This window comes from Ovis canadensis, chromosome 15, assembly GCF_042477335.2.
Source record: "Ovis canadensis isolate MfBH-ARS-UI-01 breed Bighorn chromosome 15, ARS-UI_OviCan_v2, whole genome shotgun sequence".
In the NCBI taxonomy this organism is placed as follows: domain Eukaryota; kingdom Metazoa; phylum Chordata; class Mammalia; order Artiodactyla; family Bovidae; genus Ovis; species Ovis canadensis.
In genome coordinates, this window is record NC_091259.1 from 68332422 (window position 1) to 68347711 (window position 15290).

The 15290-nt window shown below is 41.8% G+C and overlaps 1 protein-coding gene across 3 annotated transcripts in view; it reads right to left on the minus strand.

Moving 5' to 3' along the window:
* MPPED2 (metallophosphoesterase domain containing 2) overlaps positions 1-15290 on the minus strand; it is a 209560-nt gene that overhangs the window by 100600 nt on the left and 93670 nt on the right. For all 3 annotated transcript variants that reach the window (XM_069553526.1, XM_069553528.1, XM_069553527.1), the window contains exon 4: positions 3059-3284. In XM_069553526.1, the coding sequence (XP_069409627.1) occupies positions 3059-3284 (226 nt within the window). The remainder of the gene's footprint in view (positions 1-3058; positions 3285-15290) is intronic.

The following is a 15290-nucleotide window of genomic DNA, read 5'->3' on the forward strand; positions in this document are numbered from 1 at the left end:
AAGCTTTCAGTGGTGCTACAAGTTATAAACAGGGAATGAATGTGAGCTAATATACCTTGTTTAGAGCAAAACTGAGTCACAATTCACATTTTGTAAATGAGTTAATAGCTCTCTCCCTGGTCAGATGGCAATTACTTTTGAGAAATCTGTGACATGATGGAAATCCTTAGTATCAAGGTTCTCATTTTGATTTCTGTTTTTAAATTAAAACCAGTAACAATATCAGCAAATCAGAACTTAATATTTCCTCTGGAAAAGTCATTGGGAAAGCATGGAAATCAAACTTAAATCAATTCTAACTTACAAAACAGAAACAGACTCACAGACTTAGAGAATGAACTTATGGTTACCAGAGGGGAGGGAGAGTTAGGGAGTTTGGGATGGACATATTCACACTGCTATATTTAAAATGGATAACCAACAAGGTCTTAGTATATAGCAGATGAACTCTGCTCAATGTCACGTGCCAAACTGGACAGGAGGGTAGTTTGGGGGAGAAATATGTATAGTTGAATCCCTTTGCTGTCCAGGTAAAACTATCACAATATTGCTAATTGGCTATATTCTAACATAAAATAAAAAGTTAAAAAAATTCTTAAATCAGTTCACATTATTTTGGGGTTGGAATATATGATGGGTTACTAAGCAGGCATCCACCTACTTGTGAATCCCAGGGATGGAAAAATCCTTTTTGCTGACAGGATAAAAGTAGCAGCTCTGGTATAAATCCCCCCAAACTTGCTTCCAATCAAATTCTTAATAATGAAACAGGCTAAAAATTGTACAAAATATTAAAATAATCAAGCATGTCCACAAATACATGCTCTTTGAATATTCTAATTTGGGTGACTACTGAAGTGGGTGGCATCAGAGAGAAAGTGGGGCAGACCTCATTGCCCCTGTTTTACAGAGAAGCTGATGGATTTGTCACACAGTCACCAGAGACTGAACTAAGGCTAGACCCCAGCACATCTGACTCCCAGTGCAACAGTCTTTGCACAAAGGTGGACAAGGGTACAAAGGAGACTGGAAATACCAACCCCACTAGGCCAGTAACAGCTAGCTCTTATCAAGTGCTTATTCTCACGTCAGAAAGCCTTCGGCATGCTGCGGGTGCATTAACTCACGACAACGATGAGAGAAAAGTAAAATTTCTATTTCCCACTTTAGAGATGAGAAAACAGAGGCATGGAGGTATTCAGGGAAAAGTTCAAGTCCAAAAGCTGAATAAGCGGTGGAAATGGGAAATCTTGTTGTCCCTGTACAGAAACACTGATGTAAGCATTCCTAAATCAACGTTCGGATTACAGCAGTTCTGGGAATATTAATTTTAACCAAAAAAGTCTTCAGCAAGATCCGAACTGAGTTGGACATGACTGAACGACTAACAGTCTTCCTGTATCCACTAATCAGTCCTTCTGGATACTAACTAGTAAAGCTAGAAAAAAAAAAATTGCAGGAAATGTCTCAACTTTCTATTCTACAGAAGACAATCCAAACTGTTGAGTAGGGGTGTGTGTATGCTCAGTCCTGTCTGACTCTTTGTGACCCCGTGGACTGTAGCCCACCAGGCCCCTCTGTCCATGGAATTTTCCAGGCAAGAATACTGGAGCGGAGTGCCATTTCCTACTCCAGGGGATCTTTCCCACTCAGGGATAGAACTTGCATGCCTTACGTCTCCTGCATTGGCAGGCAGATTCTTTACAACTGCGCCACCTAGGAAGCCCTGGGAAGTTGAGTGAGGTGGCCAATCTGAATTCACTCTGTCCTTTTCCAGCCTTATTCACAACTCCTAGGGCATGACCAGGATACTCTTCCAGGTTGCGTAAGTAAAGGTCAGTTTTTCTGCTCTATATACACATAGGGCTCTCAAAAAGTAAGAAAGCAAATTGATAAAAATCCAAGACTCCTCTACTATTGATTTTCTGGTCTCACACTCCCATTTTAAAGACGCAAAAACTGGCTCTAGAACCTAAGTGACTTGCTTAAATTCACATAAACACTTAGCAGCAGAGCTAAGTCCTGAAAAGTGGTAATTATTAATATTGCTCTAAGCAAACCACCAGACACTCTTCTCAATTCAGTGCAAACATCAGCCAATTTAATCCTCACCATAACCCTCTAAAGTAGGTATTATTTTCACTATCTTAGAGATGTAGAAACTGAGGTTCATCCTCTATGAGTTAACCTCTTCAAAACCAGACAACTGCCAGTTGACAAAGCCAAAATCAACATGCTTCCTTATCTGGTCCCAAAGAATATGCACCAGCTTCAACTTTTCTAGAGCTGAGAATTGCAGGATCAAGAATTGTAGAACTGAGCTCTTAACCTGTAACTTGCAAACTGTCTGGGGATTAGTCTTGCGTGTGTGTGTGTGTGTATATTAGTTGCTCAGTCCTGTCCGACTCTGTGACCTCACAGACTGTACCTCGCCAGGCTCCTGTGTCCCTGGGATTCTCCAGGCAAGGATACTGGAGTGGGTTGCCATTCCCTTCTCTAATCAGTCTTGCCTGGGGAGCTTTAAAAATACAGGTCACTGGGCTCCACCTCAAAAAGGAGAATCAGCATCTTGGAGGGGGGTGGTTATGGCTTCAAAATCTATATTTCTTCAGAGTTGATCAGGTGATTCTCATGTGCAGCAAGATTTGAGAAACTCTAAGCAAGATATTTCATGAGTGTTTCCAATGTAAAACACAAGGAGGAAATGAATCACCTAAGGCTGATGGAATGTTCAGAGTGGCTGAATCTGCGTGAAGGGTAACACAGTGACCTTCCCCCAAATTTTTCTGTGTCCCATCAACACACATGCAGCCCCAGTCACACAAACAGATGCGAATCTACTGTACCAAAGCTCTGCCCCCATTGATCTCGCCCAAAGAACTCTGCATCACAACAAACAATTCGCAGCAGTGCCAAAATTCATGTTCTGTTGGAAATACAGCATAAAGGTTTCATTTCACCCTTGTTTTTTTGGTTTAAGACACTTAAGCTGGCACCATGCTTTCTCAGCACTGTGCTAAAAAAAAAAGAGGGGAAGACTGTTGGAAGGAACACTTACCAAGGTGCACCATATATCCTGAATCCCTTCACTGTTACCTCCGAGTCTTGTAAGTAAATACTGTTCGTCAGGAGGGACTGAACGTTGTCAAAGTCCTCTGGTTTCAATTTGGACACAGAGGGGAAACGGTAGTAGTCCTGTTTAACAAGGTCTGCCATGAATTCCTTATCAAATGTCAGTTCATGATTCCCAGCAATCACTATTTTATATTCATATGGCAGGTTTCCTGAAATACGAAAAAAAAAAAAGAGCACCAATTAGCACGTTCATTTCCCATCACGAAGTACAACAGCCATGACTGCGTGATTATCAGACAGTATCCCCAAATGAAACAGATCACACTCCTTTATATTTCCATGGGAACCAAAATTTATGACTACTCCTTTATGCTAACAAAAATGACAATAAACGGGAGACAGGAAGCCGCTCAGAAGCTTAAAAGCTACTAAGGAGACATTAAGTTTTCTAGTTCCATTTCCCTTTTCTGTTTGCTACAGTGTCACTGTGATAAATCCATACTGTGATCCATACTTTAGAATCATCCAGCAAAAATTACTTTAGTCATAAGCCTTAAAAAAGGTCTAGATTTGGTTTTAATCCTTAAAAAATAAGCTGACCAACTGTTTGTAACAACTCCGTTCCCTGCTAGATTTTTAGTATCACCTCAGTACAAAAGACACAGCATACACATTTCACAATTTGCATAAATCAAAGGAAGCACACAGTACAATTTTGTATGGCAAGTTAAAGTTTACCTTTTGGCTTGTGAATAAAAAGATTAATAATGACCCCCTGATTAGAAGGCTAACTTTCCTCCCATTGGGATGGGAGAAGAAACTGTAAAGCTTAACCCCCTTTTAATATTTATGGTATGGAAATGTGAGTTCGCCAGTGTGTGCTTTTTATGCAAAAGTTTCCCGATCAAAATGAGATAATTCTGGGAAGAAGAATGAAAGCTATAAAGGAAAACCCAAACACCAGACTTCTGCATAGATTTATAATGTTTGAATAAAGTACAGATCATACATATTAATAACTCATCGTGATGCTATAAGAACCAAAATCCAAAGGGAGATAGTGCCCAGCAGCTGTCCCCATCCTGAAATTAATGCCCTTTTCTCTTCTTTGTCATTACGCATCCCTCAAGCCTCACCACTGGGCAGCTGCTCATTTTATTTTATTTCATTTTTATTTTGAGGAGGAAAAGGGTGGGAAGACGGTGCCTATAATTCCAGCTTCCTGAGACTCCCGGGTCCAATGCAAAATTAATGTTTCCCGCTATTCCAAGAAGAATGAAAGTTACCACTAGCAGGAATTGGATATATTTGTTGTAAGAATTCATCCTTACCAGCAAGCCAGAGTCAATGAATCAATTAATGAAGCTTACAGTCTGAGACAGAATTATGTTTGGGGGGGAGGGCAAGTTTTTGTCATAGGTCCAGTTGGATTTCACCAATGCAAATTGTAAACAGTATTAAAATTGGATACACAGAATGTGGGCTAATGGGGAGACTTATGAGAGAGATGAAAACAGGCAGAAAATAATACTGCAGGAAGATAAAACTGAAAACATGGTGGCTAAGCATCAATGGATAGATATCCTTGACTACTGGCCCACAGAACTGTGTGACATGCCTTTGGCCTCAGTTATTCAAAACGTTGTGGTGAAGAGCTCCAAAAAAATAGGAAGCCTCTCTCAAGGACATCCCTGATGGCCCAGTGGTTAAGAATCTGCTTGCCAATGCAGGAGACTTGGGTTCGATCCCTGGTCCATGAGGATTACACATGCAGCGGGGCAACTAAGCCTGCGTGCCACAACCACTGAAATCCGAACGCCCTAGAGCTTGTGCGCCACAATAAGAGAAGTCACCACAATGAGAAGCCCACCCACTGCAAACTGAAGAGTAGATTCCACTCACTACAACAAGAGGAAGCCCACGAACAGCAATGAAAACCCAGCACAGGCAATAAGTAAATAAACAGATTAAAAAAAGAAGAACCTTCTCTTAAACACATGCAGAGCTTATAATCTGTACTAGCATTAAGGCAGTAAGATTGTGATGTATGTTGCAAGTTACCTGGATAAAATGATGATATTTTGCACAATTCCCTACACTTAAAATACAGATAAAAGATGTATTCAGGAGTCTGAAAATTCCCAGCACTGTACATGATAGAAATTTTTGAGACACTGCACTACTTCAACATCATGGCTCTGTGACCCCACTGGCCCAATACTGCCTGCCCGGACCCACCCTCCTCCCAAGGCTAGAACAGTCTGATATGTTTTCCTGGACAGTAATCTGCTCCAAGGCAGGTGCTACCTGATTGAATCTTTGAGCAACTCTATTTGTACGAGTCATGCTTTAGCTGCCAGTTCTCCTTTAATGATTCATGATGATGGACTCACTGCAAACTCTGTCTTTATGCACCACTGCTCTTGCAAGAGGCCTTGGCTTCTTGCTTTTTCCATTTTAGAGCACTGCTTCAGGGATGGGATGGGTGAGACTGGGAAACAAGGCAACCTGAAGGAAGTACATTTCTCCCCTTCAGATCAGTGAAAGAAAAAAAACAAAACTGCTGCAAAGTAAATCTTTCTCAGGAAGACAGGCCTCTTCAGTATCTTTTAAATCACATTTTGGAGACTCAGCATAAGGAAGTAGCCACCAAAATGAACAGCCATGGAAATCGTCATGATATTTACACACTGCCAACAAACTCATCTCTTTCTGAGAATCCAATAGTAGTTTCCAACTTCCATCCTCTGTTACCTATGTTATGAGATTGTCTGACATGCTTTTTTGCTGAACTGACCTTTCATCTGTAATCTGCCAACCTTTATGTTTTATATGAAAAGTGTAAGCAAGGCAGCTGACAAATCTCCTGTTACTTGATGGCATTTTCGTTGTGGTTTTTTTTTTTTTTTCCCAGACTAGATTAATTTGGAAGGCTCTGCAGTCAAGCTCCAACCTTCTTGGTATTCAAATAGCATGATTTTAAAATTGTCAGACAAAGAGGTGCCTGCCTTTATCCATTTTATTCAGATCAGGTCATCGAAGTTGACCTGATCTGAATAAAAAACCAAGGCCATATGCAGATATTCTAATGTGGGAAAAGCCTTGCTTTGAATGACCTAAAGAATTCTACCAACTAACCAGTTCTATCCTCCCAAGACATGGTATATGTTTTACCAGTAAGATACGAGATGATTTTAGGTGAAATAGAGATGAGTTTCTGACAGAATGTAAAGTAGCTTTGTATGTTCTAAAAATGCAGCACATTTGAAAAAAATATGCCAACACAAGTAAATGATATATGGCTTCATTTTTCTACTATCTTTTCTATTTTCATTTTTCTATTTTTGTATATAAAATAGGAGATGGTTTAAAGAAAACTACTGAGCAAATAATCATATAGATAATTCAAAGATTTGGCAAAGCAATGACTACCAAATGAATGAAATTTGGGCAACTAGTCCATCTATCAGTTTAGTTAAGAGCTACAGATAATAAGTAAGACAAGCTCCTGGAGGCAGCAATTAAGTCTTATTCAAAACTGTGTCTCCTACTGTATCTGTATCACCTCACTATATCATATAAATAGATGCTTACTTAAAAACTAAAGGATAGCTGAAGTAAGCTAGGTCGTCGCTGCTACTCCACGATTCTAATTATCCTTCACGCTTGCCACTGTCTATTCCCTAAGCAGCCGTCACAAAACTTTTCCAGGTTCCAGGCTCCAGCCTCCATTTGACTCCCCACTTAGCTTACAATACACATCCTCTTGGAGAAGGCAATGGCACCTCACTCCAGTATTCTTGCCTGGAAAATCCTATCCTCTAGCCCCAAGATGGAGAAGGCAATGGCAACCTACTCCAGTACTCTTGCCTGGAAAATCCCATGGATGGAGGAGCCTGGTAGGCTGCAGTCCATGGGGTCTCTAAGAGTCGGACACGACTGAGTGACTTCACTTTCACTTTTCACTTTCATGCATTGGAGAAGGAAATGGCAACCCACTCCAGTGTTCTTGCCTGGAGAATCCCAGGGACAGGGAAGCCTGGTGGGCTGTCGTCTATAGGGTCGTACAGAGTTGGACACGACTGAAGCAACTTAGCAGCAGCAGCAGCAGCAGCCCCAAGATAGGCTCTCTTTATTTCCCAATTGCTCCTTTACATCTTCTCATCTTTTTAATAATTGGCCTCAATGCTTTTCTTGTTACTGGCCCTTTAATTTTTCAGATATCTCTCTATACTATTTTGGATGTCTTTATTATATTTCTCCCGCTTTAGTAAGTTGATGTTTACTCACCCCAAGAAGATAAAAACAAGAAGCTCTTCACACACCCACACCCCCCCCCCCCCACCACACATCTCAAATGCAATCTTAAACCATCCCTGGAATTATTTCCTCTTTGAGATGCATCTTCATTTTATTCCTAAACTTCTGGAAAGAGGCTTCCAGAAGTTTGCAGCTGGTAGGCCACATTCAGCTGAGAGATGTATTACCGTTGGTCCTCAACTGTTTTATTTTCTTAGTTGAACTAACATTTAGAAATCTGGAGGTATCGCACTAAAAATTCAGGGTTTCCGGCTTCTTTTGGAAGATCAAAAATCAGGCAACTCTGACCTCTAGTCTATTGCAGACCTCCTCACCCTCTGTTACTTCTCCCTCCTGGCCTACTTATCATGCTTGTGTACCCTCATGGGTTAACCTACTATTAGAATCAGCAACTTGAGACTTAAATGGCTATTCAGAATTTACCCGATGTTGGACTTCCCTGCTGGCCCAAAGGTTAAGCATCCACCTGCCAATGCAGGAGACATGGGTTTGATCCCTGGTCTGGGAAGATCCCACGAGCTGAGGAGCAACTAAGCCCAGGTGCCAAACTACTGAAGCCCCTGCACCTATAGCCCGTGCACCACAACGAAGAGAAGCCACCACTCACCGCAATGGAGAAAGTCTGCACGCAGCAACAGAGACCCAGAGCAGCCAAAAATAAGTGAATACAACTTAAAAAACCAATGATTTAACCAACGCAACCTCCCTTTGTTTCTGTACTCAACCGAAAGCTTCCCTAAATGTCAATAATTACCTCCTAAAAACAAAAGCCGAGGTTTTTCCTCCATCATCTCCAAAGATCACACGGCAGTAACGTCCCTGTCTGATAAAGTATCTTTTCCCTAGATTAGTGATGCTGGACTCTGCCTTCTCCACCTCCCTCTCCAAGGTATCCCTTCCTGTCTTCTTTCTCGGTTCCCTGTGCCTCTCATCTCATTCTCAGCTGACTTGCTACACTTCTGCTCTTTATCGTTACTTCTATGAATATTATTTAGTATTTTTTTTATTGCATGTGTCACATTTCTACTCTTTATGATTAAATTTTTAAGTCTTATTACAAATTAAACTGTGACGGCAGCATGGGTAAGAGTAGAGGCTCTGCAGGCTTCACCACCTATTAACTATATGACCTTGGACAGAGCTCTTACATCCTCTAAGGTGTCTTAGAAAAACAAGGACAATAATTGCACCCACCTCACAGGTTGCATTCAAGATAAAATGAGATAGAGCTTCTAAAGCACATGCATGGTATGGAGTAAATAATCGGTGCACATTAATTATTATTTTATTCCATTTGTTTAGTTTTTCCCTTTGCATGTGACTTATCTCCTCCTAGTCGATCCTTGAAGGCATGGATTGTGGCTTGTGGTTCCCTGTTTGACCCAAACTAGTTCAATACTTTGGGCTTCCGAGGTGACTCAGTGGTAAAGAATTTGCCTGCCAATGCTGGAGATGCAGGAGACATCGATTCCTGGGTCGGGAAGATTCCCAGGAGGAGGAAATGGCAACCCACCCCAGTATTCTTGCCTGAAAAAACCCCAGGGACAAAGGAGCCCAGTGGGCTACAGTCCATGGGGTCGCAAAGAATTGGACATGACTGAGCGACTGAGCACACACACAGTTCAGTACTTTCCAAATGGCAGGCACATAATAAGCAACAGTTTACCAAGTGAAGGAATGACTGAATCCCTTCAAGACTCACCAGGAGCTTCCTAAAAAGAATTCCAGGAATGGGCTTGTCATCTTGAGTCATGACAAAGTTTAAGCCAGTATCAGATTGTCCTCCAAGTTTAAGCCCTCTTGAATTGCAAGCTCAATTAAAAACAAACACACACAGTTGGGGGCCAACTCTAATACATCTGTGAGCTGAATTTGGCCTACCAGATGCAAGCTTCTGGAATCCTCTTTCCAGAATTTTAGAAGTGAAATGAAGAAGCATCTCCGATCCAGTCTAGCCAAATAATCTCCAACACACTGTTTTTAAACTGCAGTTTATTCAAATATAAATGGGGAGGGGATAATAATCACACTACCCTTAAGGTTTGATGCACATTACATAATCTACTGCATGTAAAGATGTGCAGTTTCTAACACTTCATCGTCTCTAAACAGGTACTGCTGCTGCTGCTGCTAAGTCGCTTCAGTCGTGTCCAACTCTGTGCAACCCCATAGACGGCAGCCCACCAGGCTCCCCCGTCCCTGGGATTCTCCAGGCAAGAACACTGGAGTGGGTTGCCATTTCCTTCTCCAATGCATGAAAGTGAAAAGTCAAAGTGAAGTCGCTCAGTCATGTCCGACTCTTAGCGACCCCATGGACTGCAGCCTACCAGGCTGCTTGTCCATGGGATTTTCCATGCAAGAGTACTGGAGTGGGGTGCCATCACCTTCTCCACTAAACAGGTATTAGCTGTGCTCAAATAATTATTATAATGATTGCCCTTCCTAGTTGCCAATCAAGAAAATACTAGTTTGTCCACAAATTGGATCACCCTCTGGTCACATTGCACAATGTCACTATCTTCAAAGATGAGCAGCTGAGGATGAAAAGGAAAACTCTGACTTTCCAAAGGCTGAAACTGACATGGTGCAATGTGCCCTCCAAGTTAACAAAAGTATCACTGGGGTCATTAAGATGTCTGAATCTGGAGGTGATGGTGGGTGGACACAGGAGACTTTCAACTTGTACACACTGCGAACCTAGCTGCCTCCGTCAAGATGTTTCTAACCCTGAAAATGTATGCCCTTAACACATCACTTATTTTTCCCTTCAATGATCCAGTTACCCATCTCTTCTAACATTTACTGACTGCCCCAAAATGTGCCAGGATCAGTCCCTCATTAACAAATGAATAGTACAACCTGTGACAGGTAACAGCTTAGATTCTATTTGTCAAGAGTGACTACTCATTTGGAATATCTTTAATATATATTTTTAATAAAAATTTTATTGGAGTATAGTTGATTTACAATTTTGTGTTAGTTTCAGGTGTATAGCAAAGAGATTCAGTGTTACACATATATTCATTCTTTTTCAGATTCTTTACACATATAGGTTATTATAGAATAGTGAGTAGAGATCCCTGTGCAATGCAGTAGGTCCTGGTAGGTTACCTATTTTATATGTAGCAGTGTGGGTATGTTAATCCCAGCCTCCTAATTTATCCCTCTTGCAATATTTCCTCTTTGGTAACCACAAGTTTGTTCTCAAAATCTATGAATCTGTTAACACATACATGTGGAATCTAGAAAAGGGGTACATATGATCTATTTGCAAAGCAGAAGTAGAGACACAGACATAGAGATTAAACATACGGACACCAAGAGGGAAGAGGGGGTGGGATGACTTGGGAGACTGGGATTGACATATACACACTATTGATATTATGTATAAAATAGATAACTAATGAGTACCTACTATGAACTCTACTCAGTACTCTGTGGTGACCTAAATGGGAAGAAAATCCAAAAAAAAAGAAGCTATATATGTATACATATTCATTTTGCTCTACAGTAGAAACTAATACAACATTGTAAAGCAACTATACTCCGATAAAAATTAATTTTAAAAAATGAGAAAACAAAAGCAAAAAAAATGAATGTCCATTGACAAAGGAATGGAAACAGAAGATATGGTTCATATATACAATGGAATTTTACTCAGCCTTAAAAAGAACAAAATAATGCCTAACACCTTTCATTGAATCAGACAGGGTACTCTTCTATGAGTGTATGGAGAGGAACAGAAAAACTAAGATCTTCAGCTATACATATGTCTGGCAAAGCTGCAACAACTTTAAAGCAGACACACAGTAGATTGTGTCAAGGTCAGCCTCCCTTCCTTTCCAAACTCTGGATATTTAATGTGTCACTGAAAGTGGCTCCCATGAATCACAGCACAAGAGCCTAGAAGCATCCTCCGGGTGGAGCAGGGCAACTTGAGGAAACAGACAAGGGCAGGAGGAAGGGGACTGCTGTTGTGTCCGCCACGCACTGCTACTTTCCTTTACTTTAATGATTTAGTAAAAGATTTGATTTGAAGGAAGTTATCTCTGGCTTGGCTTCCCACGTGGCTCAGTGGTAAAGGATTATCCTGCCAAGCAGGAGATCTAAGAGACGTGGGTTCAATCCCTGGGCTGGGAAGATCCCCCGGAAAAGGAAATGGCAACCCACTCCAGTATTCTTGCCTGGAGAATCCTACGGACAGAGGAGTCTGGCGGGCTACAGTCTACAGGGTCACAAAAGAGTCAGACATGACTTAGCAACTGAACAACAACATCCCTGGCTTAAAAACATTAAAAAGAAAAATCATAGGTCTATCCAATTCCATTTTACTAATGAAGAAAGTGAGTACCAGAGAGGTGCTGTCACTTCCTAAGCGAAGTTCACAGGTCAAGCTGGTTCAAACGTGGGACAAAAAAGCTCTTTGGTTCTCCTGCTAGTATTCTATCAGGTGAGACCAAATTTTTAACTGCTTCTTGGGGTTTGGCTCAAGACCTATTTCTTACATGACTCCTCTTCATCCCACTCCTCCATCTACAGTGCTCTTTTCTCTAGCTCTGGGCAGCTATGATCCTTATGTTTGCATCATGAAATAGAACTCTCCATTCTACATGACTCTGCCTATGTCATGGATTTCTCCTCCAGGGGACATGAAGCCACGTCAGCCTCACACTATGACAACACACACTGGCTCGATTCAGGCATTTCCCAAATGCTACTGTAGCTGTGGGCGTAATTTCTTATCTACTAGCCCCCTGAAGAATTTGGGAGCCTACCCAAGGAAAGGAAGGTCACAGACTTCAGAAGGGGAAAGAAACTCCTCTGGCCCATCTTCATGCAGGGTCCCAGAATTTAAAAACTTGTAGGCTGTATCATGAGAAATAAGAGGAGACTCTGACAGGAGAACAGAAGTTCAAAGTAATAAACCAAAACGTTTACAGGGACCAGAGAAGTAAAACACAAAGTGAGCTGAATTGGTTAGAAGTTATGGAGAGTGGTGAAGACTAGGGCAGCTGTGCATCAGTGTTTTAAAATAAACATATATAAGGACTTCCCTGGTGGTCCAGTGGCTAAAAATCTGCCTTTCAATGCAAGGGATGTGGAATTGATCCCTGGTCCAGGAACTAAGATCCCACATGCTGTGGAACAACTAAGCTCCAAAGCCCCAACTACAGAGCCCACGTACGCCGAAGCTGCACGCAGCAACTACTGAGAAGCCCGCACGCTACACAGAGATCCCCTGTGCTGCAACTAAGATCCGACGCAGCCAAAAATAAATATTTTAAAAGTTAAAAAATAAAATAAATACAAATAAGCACTACTTTGGCCAAACAAGGTTCCTTGCTAGCTTGCACCCCAACCAATAAAAAAATTAATGTCCCTCAATCACACAACTGCAAGTTCTTTTTTTTTTTAATCATTATAGAATGTGTTCCTCTTGAAAACTCAAGTTCCAGTCAGATCAAAATGCAAAGTTAATTCCAGAATATTCTGTTTTCTTGAGAATCTGCCTCCACCTACTAGGAGTTGGCTCCTGCCTCAAAACACTTCATTCTTCATCAGTGCGAAGTATGGGGAAGAGAGACAATCAATACGGCCATCAGGTTGTGACTTACACCAAATACCACTTTCCTCATGCCCCATTTTTATCAGGGATTGCCTACTTATTTCGGCTAAAAACACAGGGGGGAAATAAAACCCAAAGTACAATGGTAGTTCTTTGTGAAGGAGAGCACCCCAAGGCACCCCTGGCTAAAAGAAAACCTATTTATATAAAGGTGACAATAATTTCAAAATCTCCAATCTCTATGCCCACTTTCCTCAGTACTCCTAAATTCCAGACTTTGAAAATATATGAGGAAACCACAATGAAAATATATGAGGAAACCAAAAAATGTTTCTGGCCTAACACTCACATTGAATAAAGCTCTCTACATTACAAGAAGCAAACAAGACTGAGATGGCAAGTCAGAAGAATCTATAATAGCTCCCAGATGCCCAGGAAAATACAACTCACAAGGCACAACCTTCAGGCTTACTTTCCTTTGACAATGTGCAAGGAAGAAAAGAAAACTAACTTTCTGAGATTAAAAAGAATAAAACAGATATGTGGTCATGTTATCACTACTACAGTCCTATCATCATGGGAGTGTTTCCACACAAAAGAGGTATCTTGCAATTCAATCACATTGTGGAAACCTCTGGTCTGCGTGGGGCACTGCAGATGTTCCCTAACGCTAATGCTATAAAGGGACCTTGTTATACCCCCAAGGTGGATAAAAAAAGGCATTTTTTCCATTTAAAATTATTATTATATTTTTAATATCATGACTCCAGCAGAAAGGGAAATGTTCAAACTCTTGAAGGTTCTTTATTCCACTGAGGACTAAATAAGAATAACTTTGGCCTGAAAACTGGTCAAGCAGAAAATTTTGCAGGAGGATGGGAGGAAACAAAAATAATACCAATGGCTATTAGGATGTAACAACTATGAGGCTGTGAGAAGGACTAAGGTGATGCGTCATTTAAATCCCTTCCTTGTTTGGGAGTTTGGGCTTAGCAGATGCAAACTATTATACAGCAAATAGATAAACAACAAAGTCCTACAATTCAGCATGGGTGACTGTATTCAATATCTTGTGATAAACTCTAATGGAAAAGAATATGAAAAGGAATATATATTTATATGAAAGTGAAAGTGTTAGTCGCTCAGTCATGTCTGGCTCTTTGTGAGTCCATGGACTGTAGCCTCCCAGGCTTCTCTGTCCATGGGATTTACCAGGCAAGAAAGAATACCAGAGTAGATTGCTATTCTCTTTCCAGGCTTCCCTGGTGGCTCAGTTGGTAAAGAACTCACCTGCAATGCGGGAAACCCGGGTTTGATCCCTGGAGAAGAGAACGGCTATCCACTCCAGTATTCTGGGCTGGAGAATCCCATGGACTATCCATGGGATCGCAAAGAGTTGGACATGACTGAGCAACTTTCATTTCACTTCACTTCACTTCTGACCCAGGAATGGAATCTGGGTCTCCTAAGGTTGCAGGCAGATTCTTTACTGTCTGAGCCACCAGGGAAGCAAGCCATGCATCCTGCTGCTGCTGCTGCTAAGTTGCTTCAGTTGTGTCCGACTCTGTGCGACCCCATAGATGGCAGCCCACCAGGCTCCACCGCCCCTGGGATTCTCCAGGCAAGAACACTGGAGTGGGTTGCCATTTCCTTCTCCAATGTATGAAAGTGAAAAGTAAAAGTGAAGTCGCTCAGTCGTGTCTGACCCTCAGCAACCCCATGGACTGCAGCCTAGGATTTTCCAGGCAAGAACACTGGAGTGGGTTGCCATTTCCTTCGTCAGTGCATTAAAGTGAAAAGTGAAAGTGAAGTCGCTCAGTCATGGCTGCTTCTTTGCAACCCCATGGACTGCAGCCTACCAGGCTCCTCTGTCCATGGGATTTTCCAGGCAAGAGTACTGGAGTGGGGTGCCATTGCCTTCTCTGGCGATGCATGCTAAGTTGCTACAATTGTGTCCAACTCTTTGTGACCCTATGGACCATAGCCTGCTAGGCTCCTCTGCCCATGGGATTCTCCAGGCAAGAATACTGGAACGGGTTTCCAGGTCCTCCTCCAGGGGATCTTCCCAACCCAGGGATGGAACCTGCATCTCTTATGTCTCCTGCATTGGCAGGTGGGTTCTTTACCACTAACACCACCTGGGAAACCCCATGTGTGTGTGTATGTATACATACAGACGGTGTGCTAAGTCCCTTCAGTTATGTCTGACTCTGTGTGGCCTTATGGACTGCAGCCCGCCAGGCTCCTCTGTCCATGGAATTCTCCAGGCAAGAATACTTGAGCAGTTAGCCATTCCCTTCTCCAGGAGATCTTCCCGACCCACGGATTG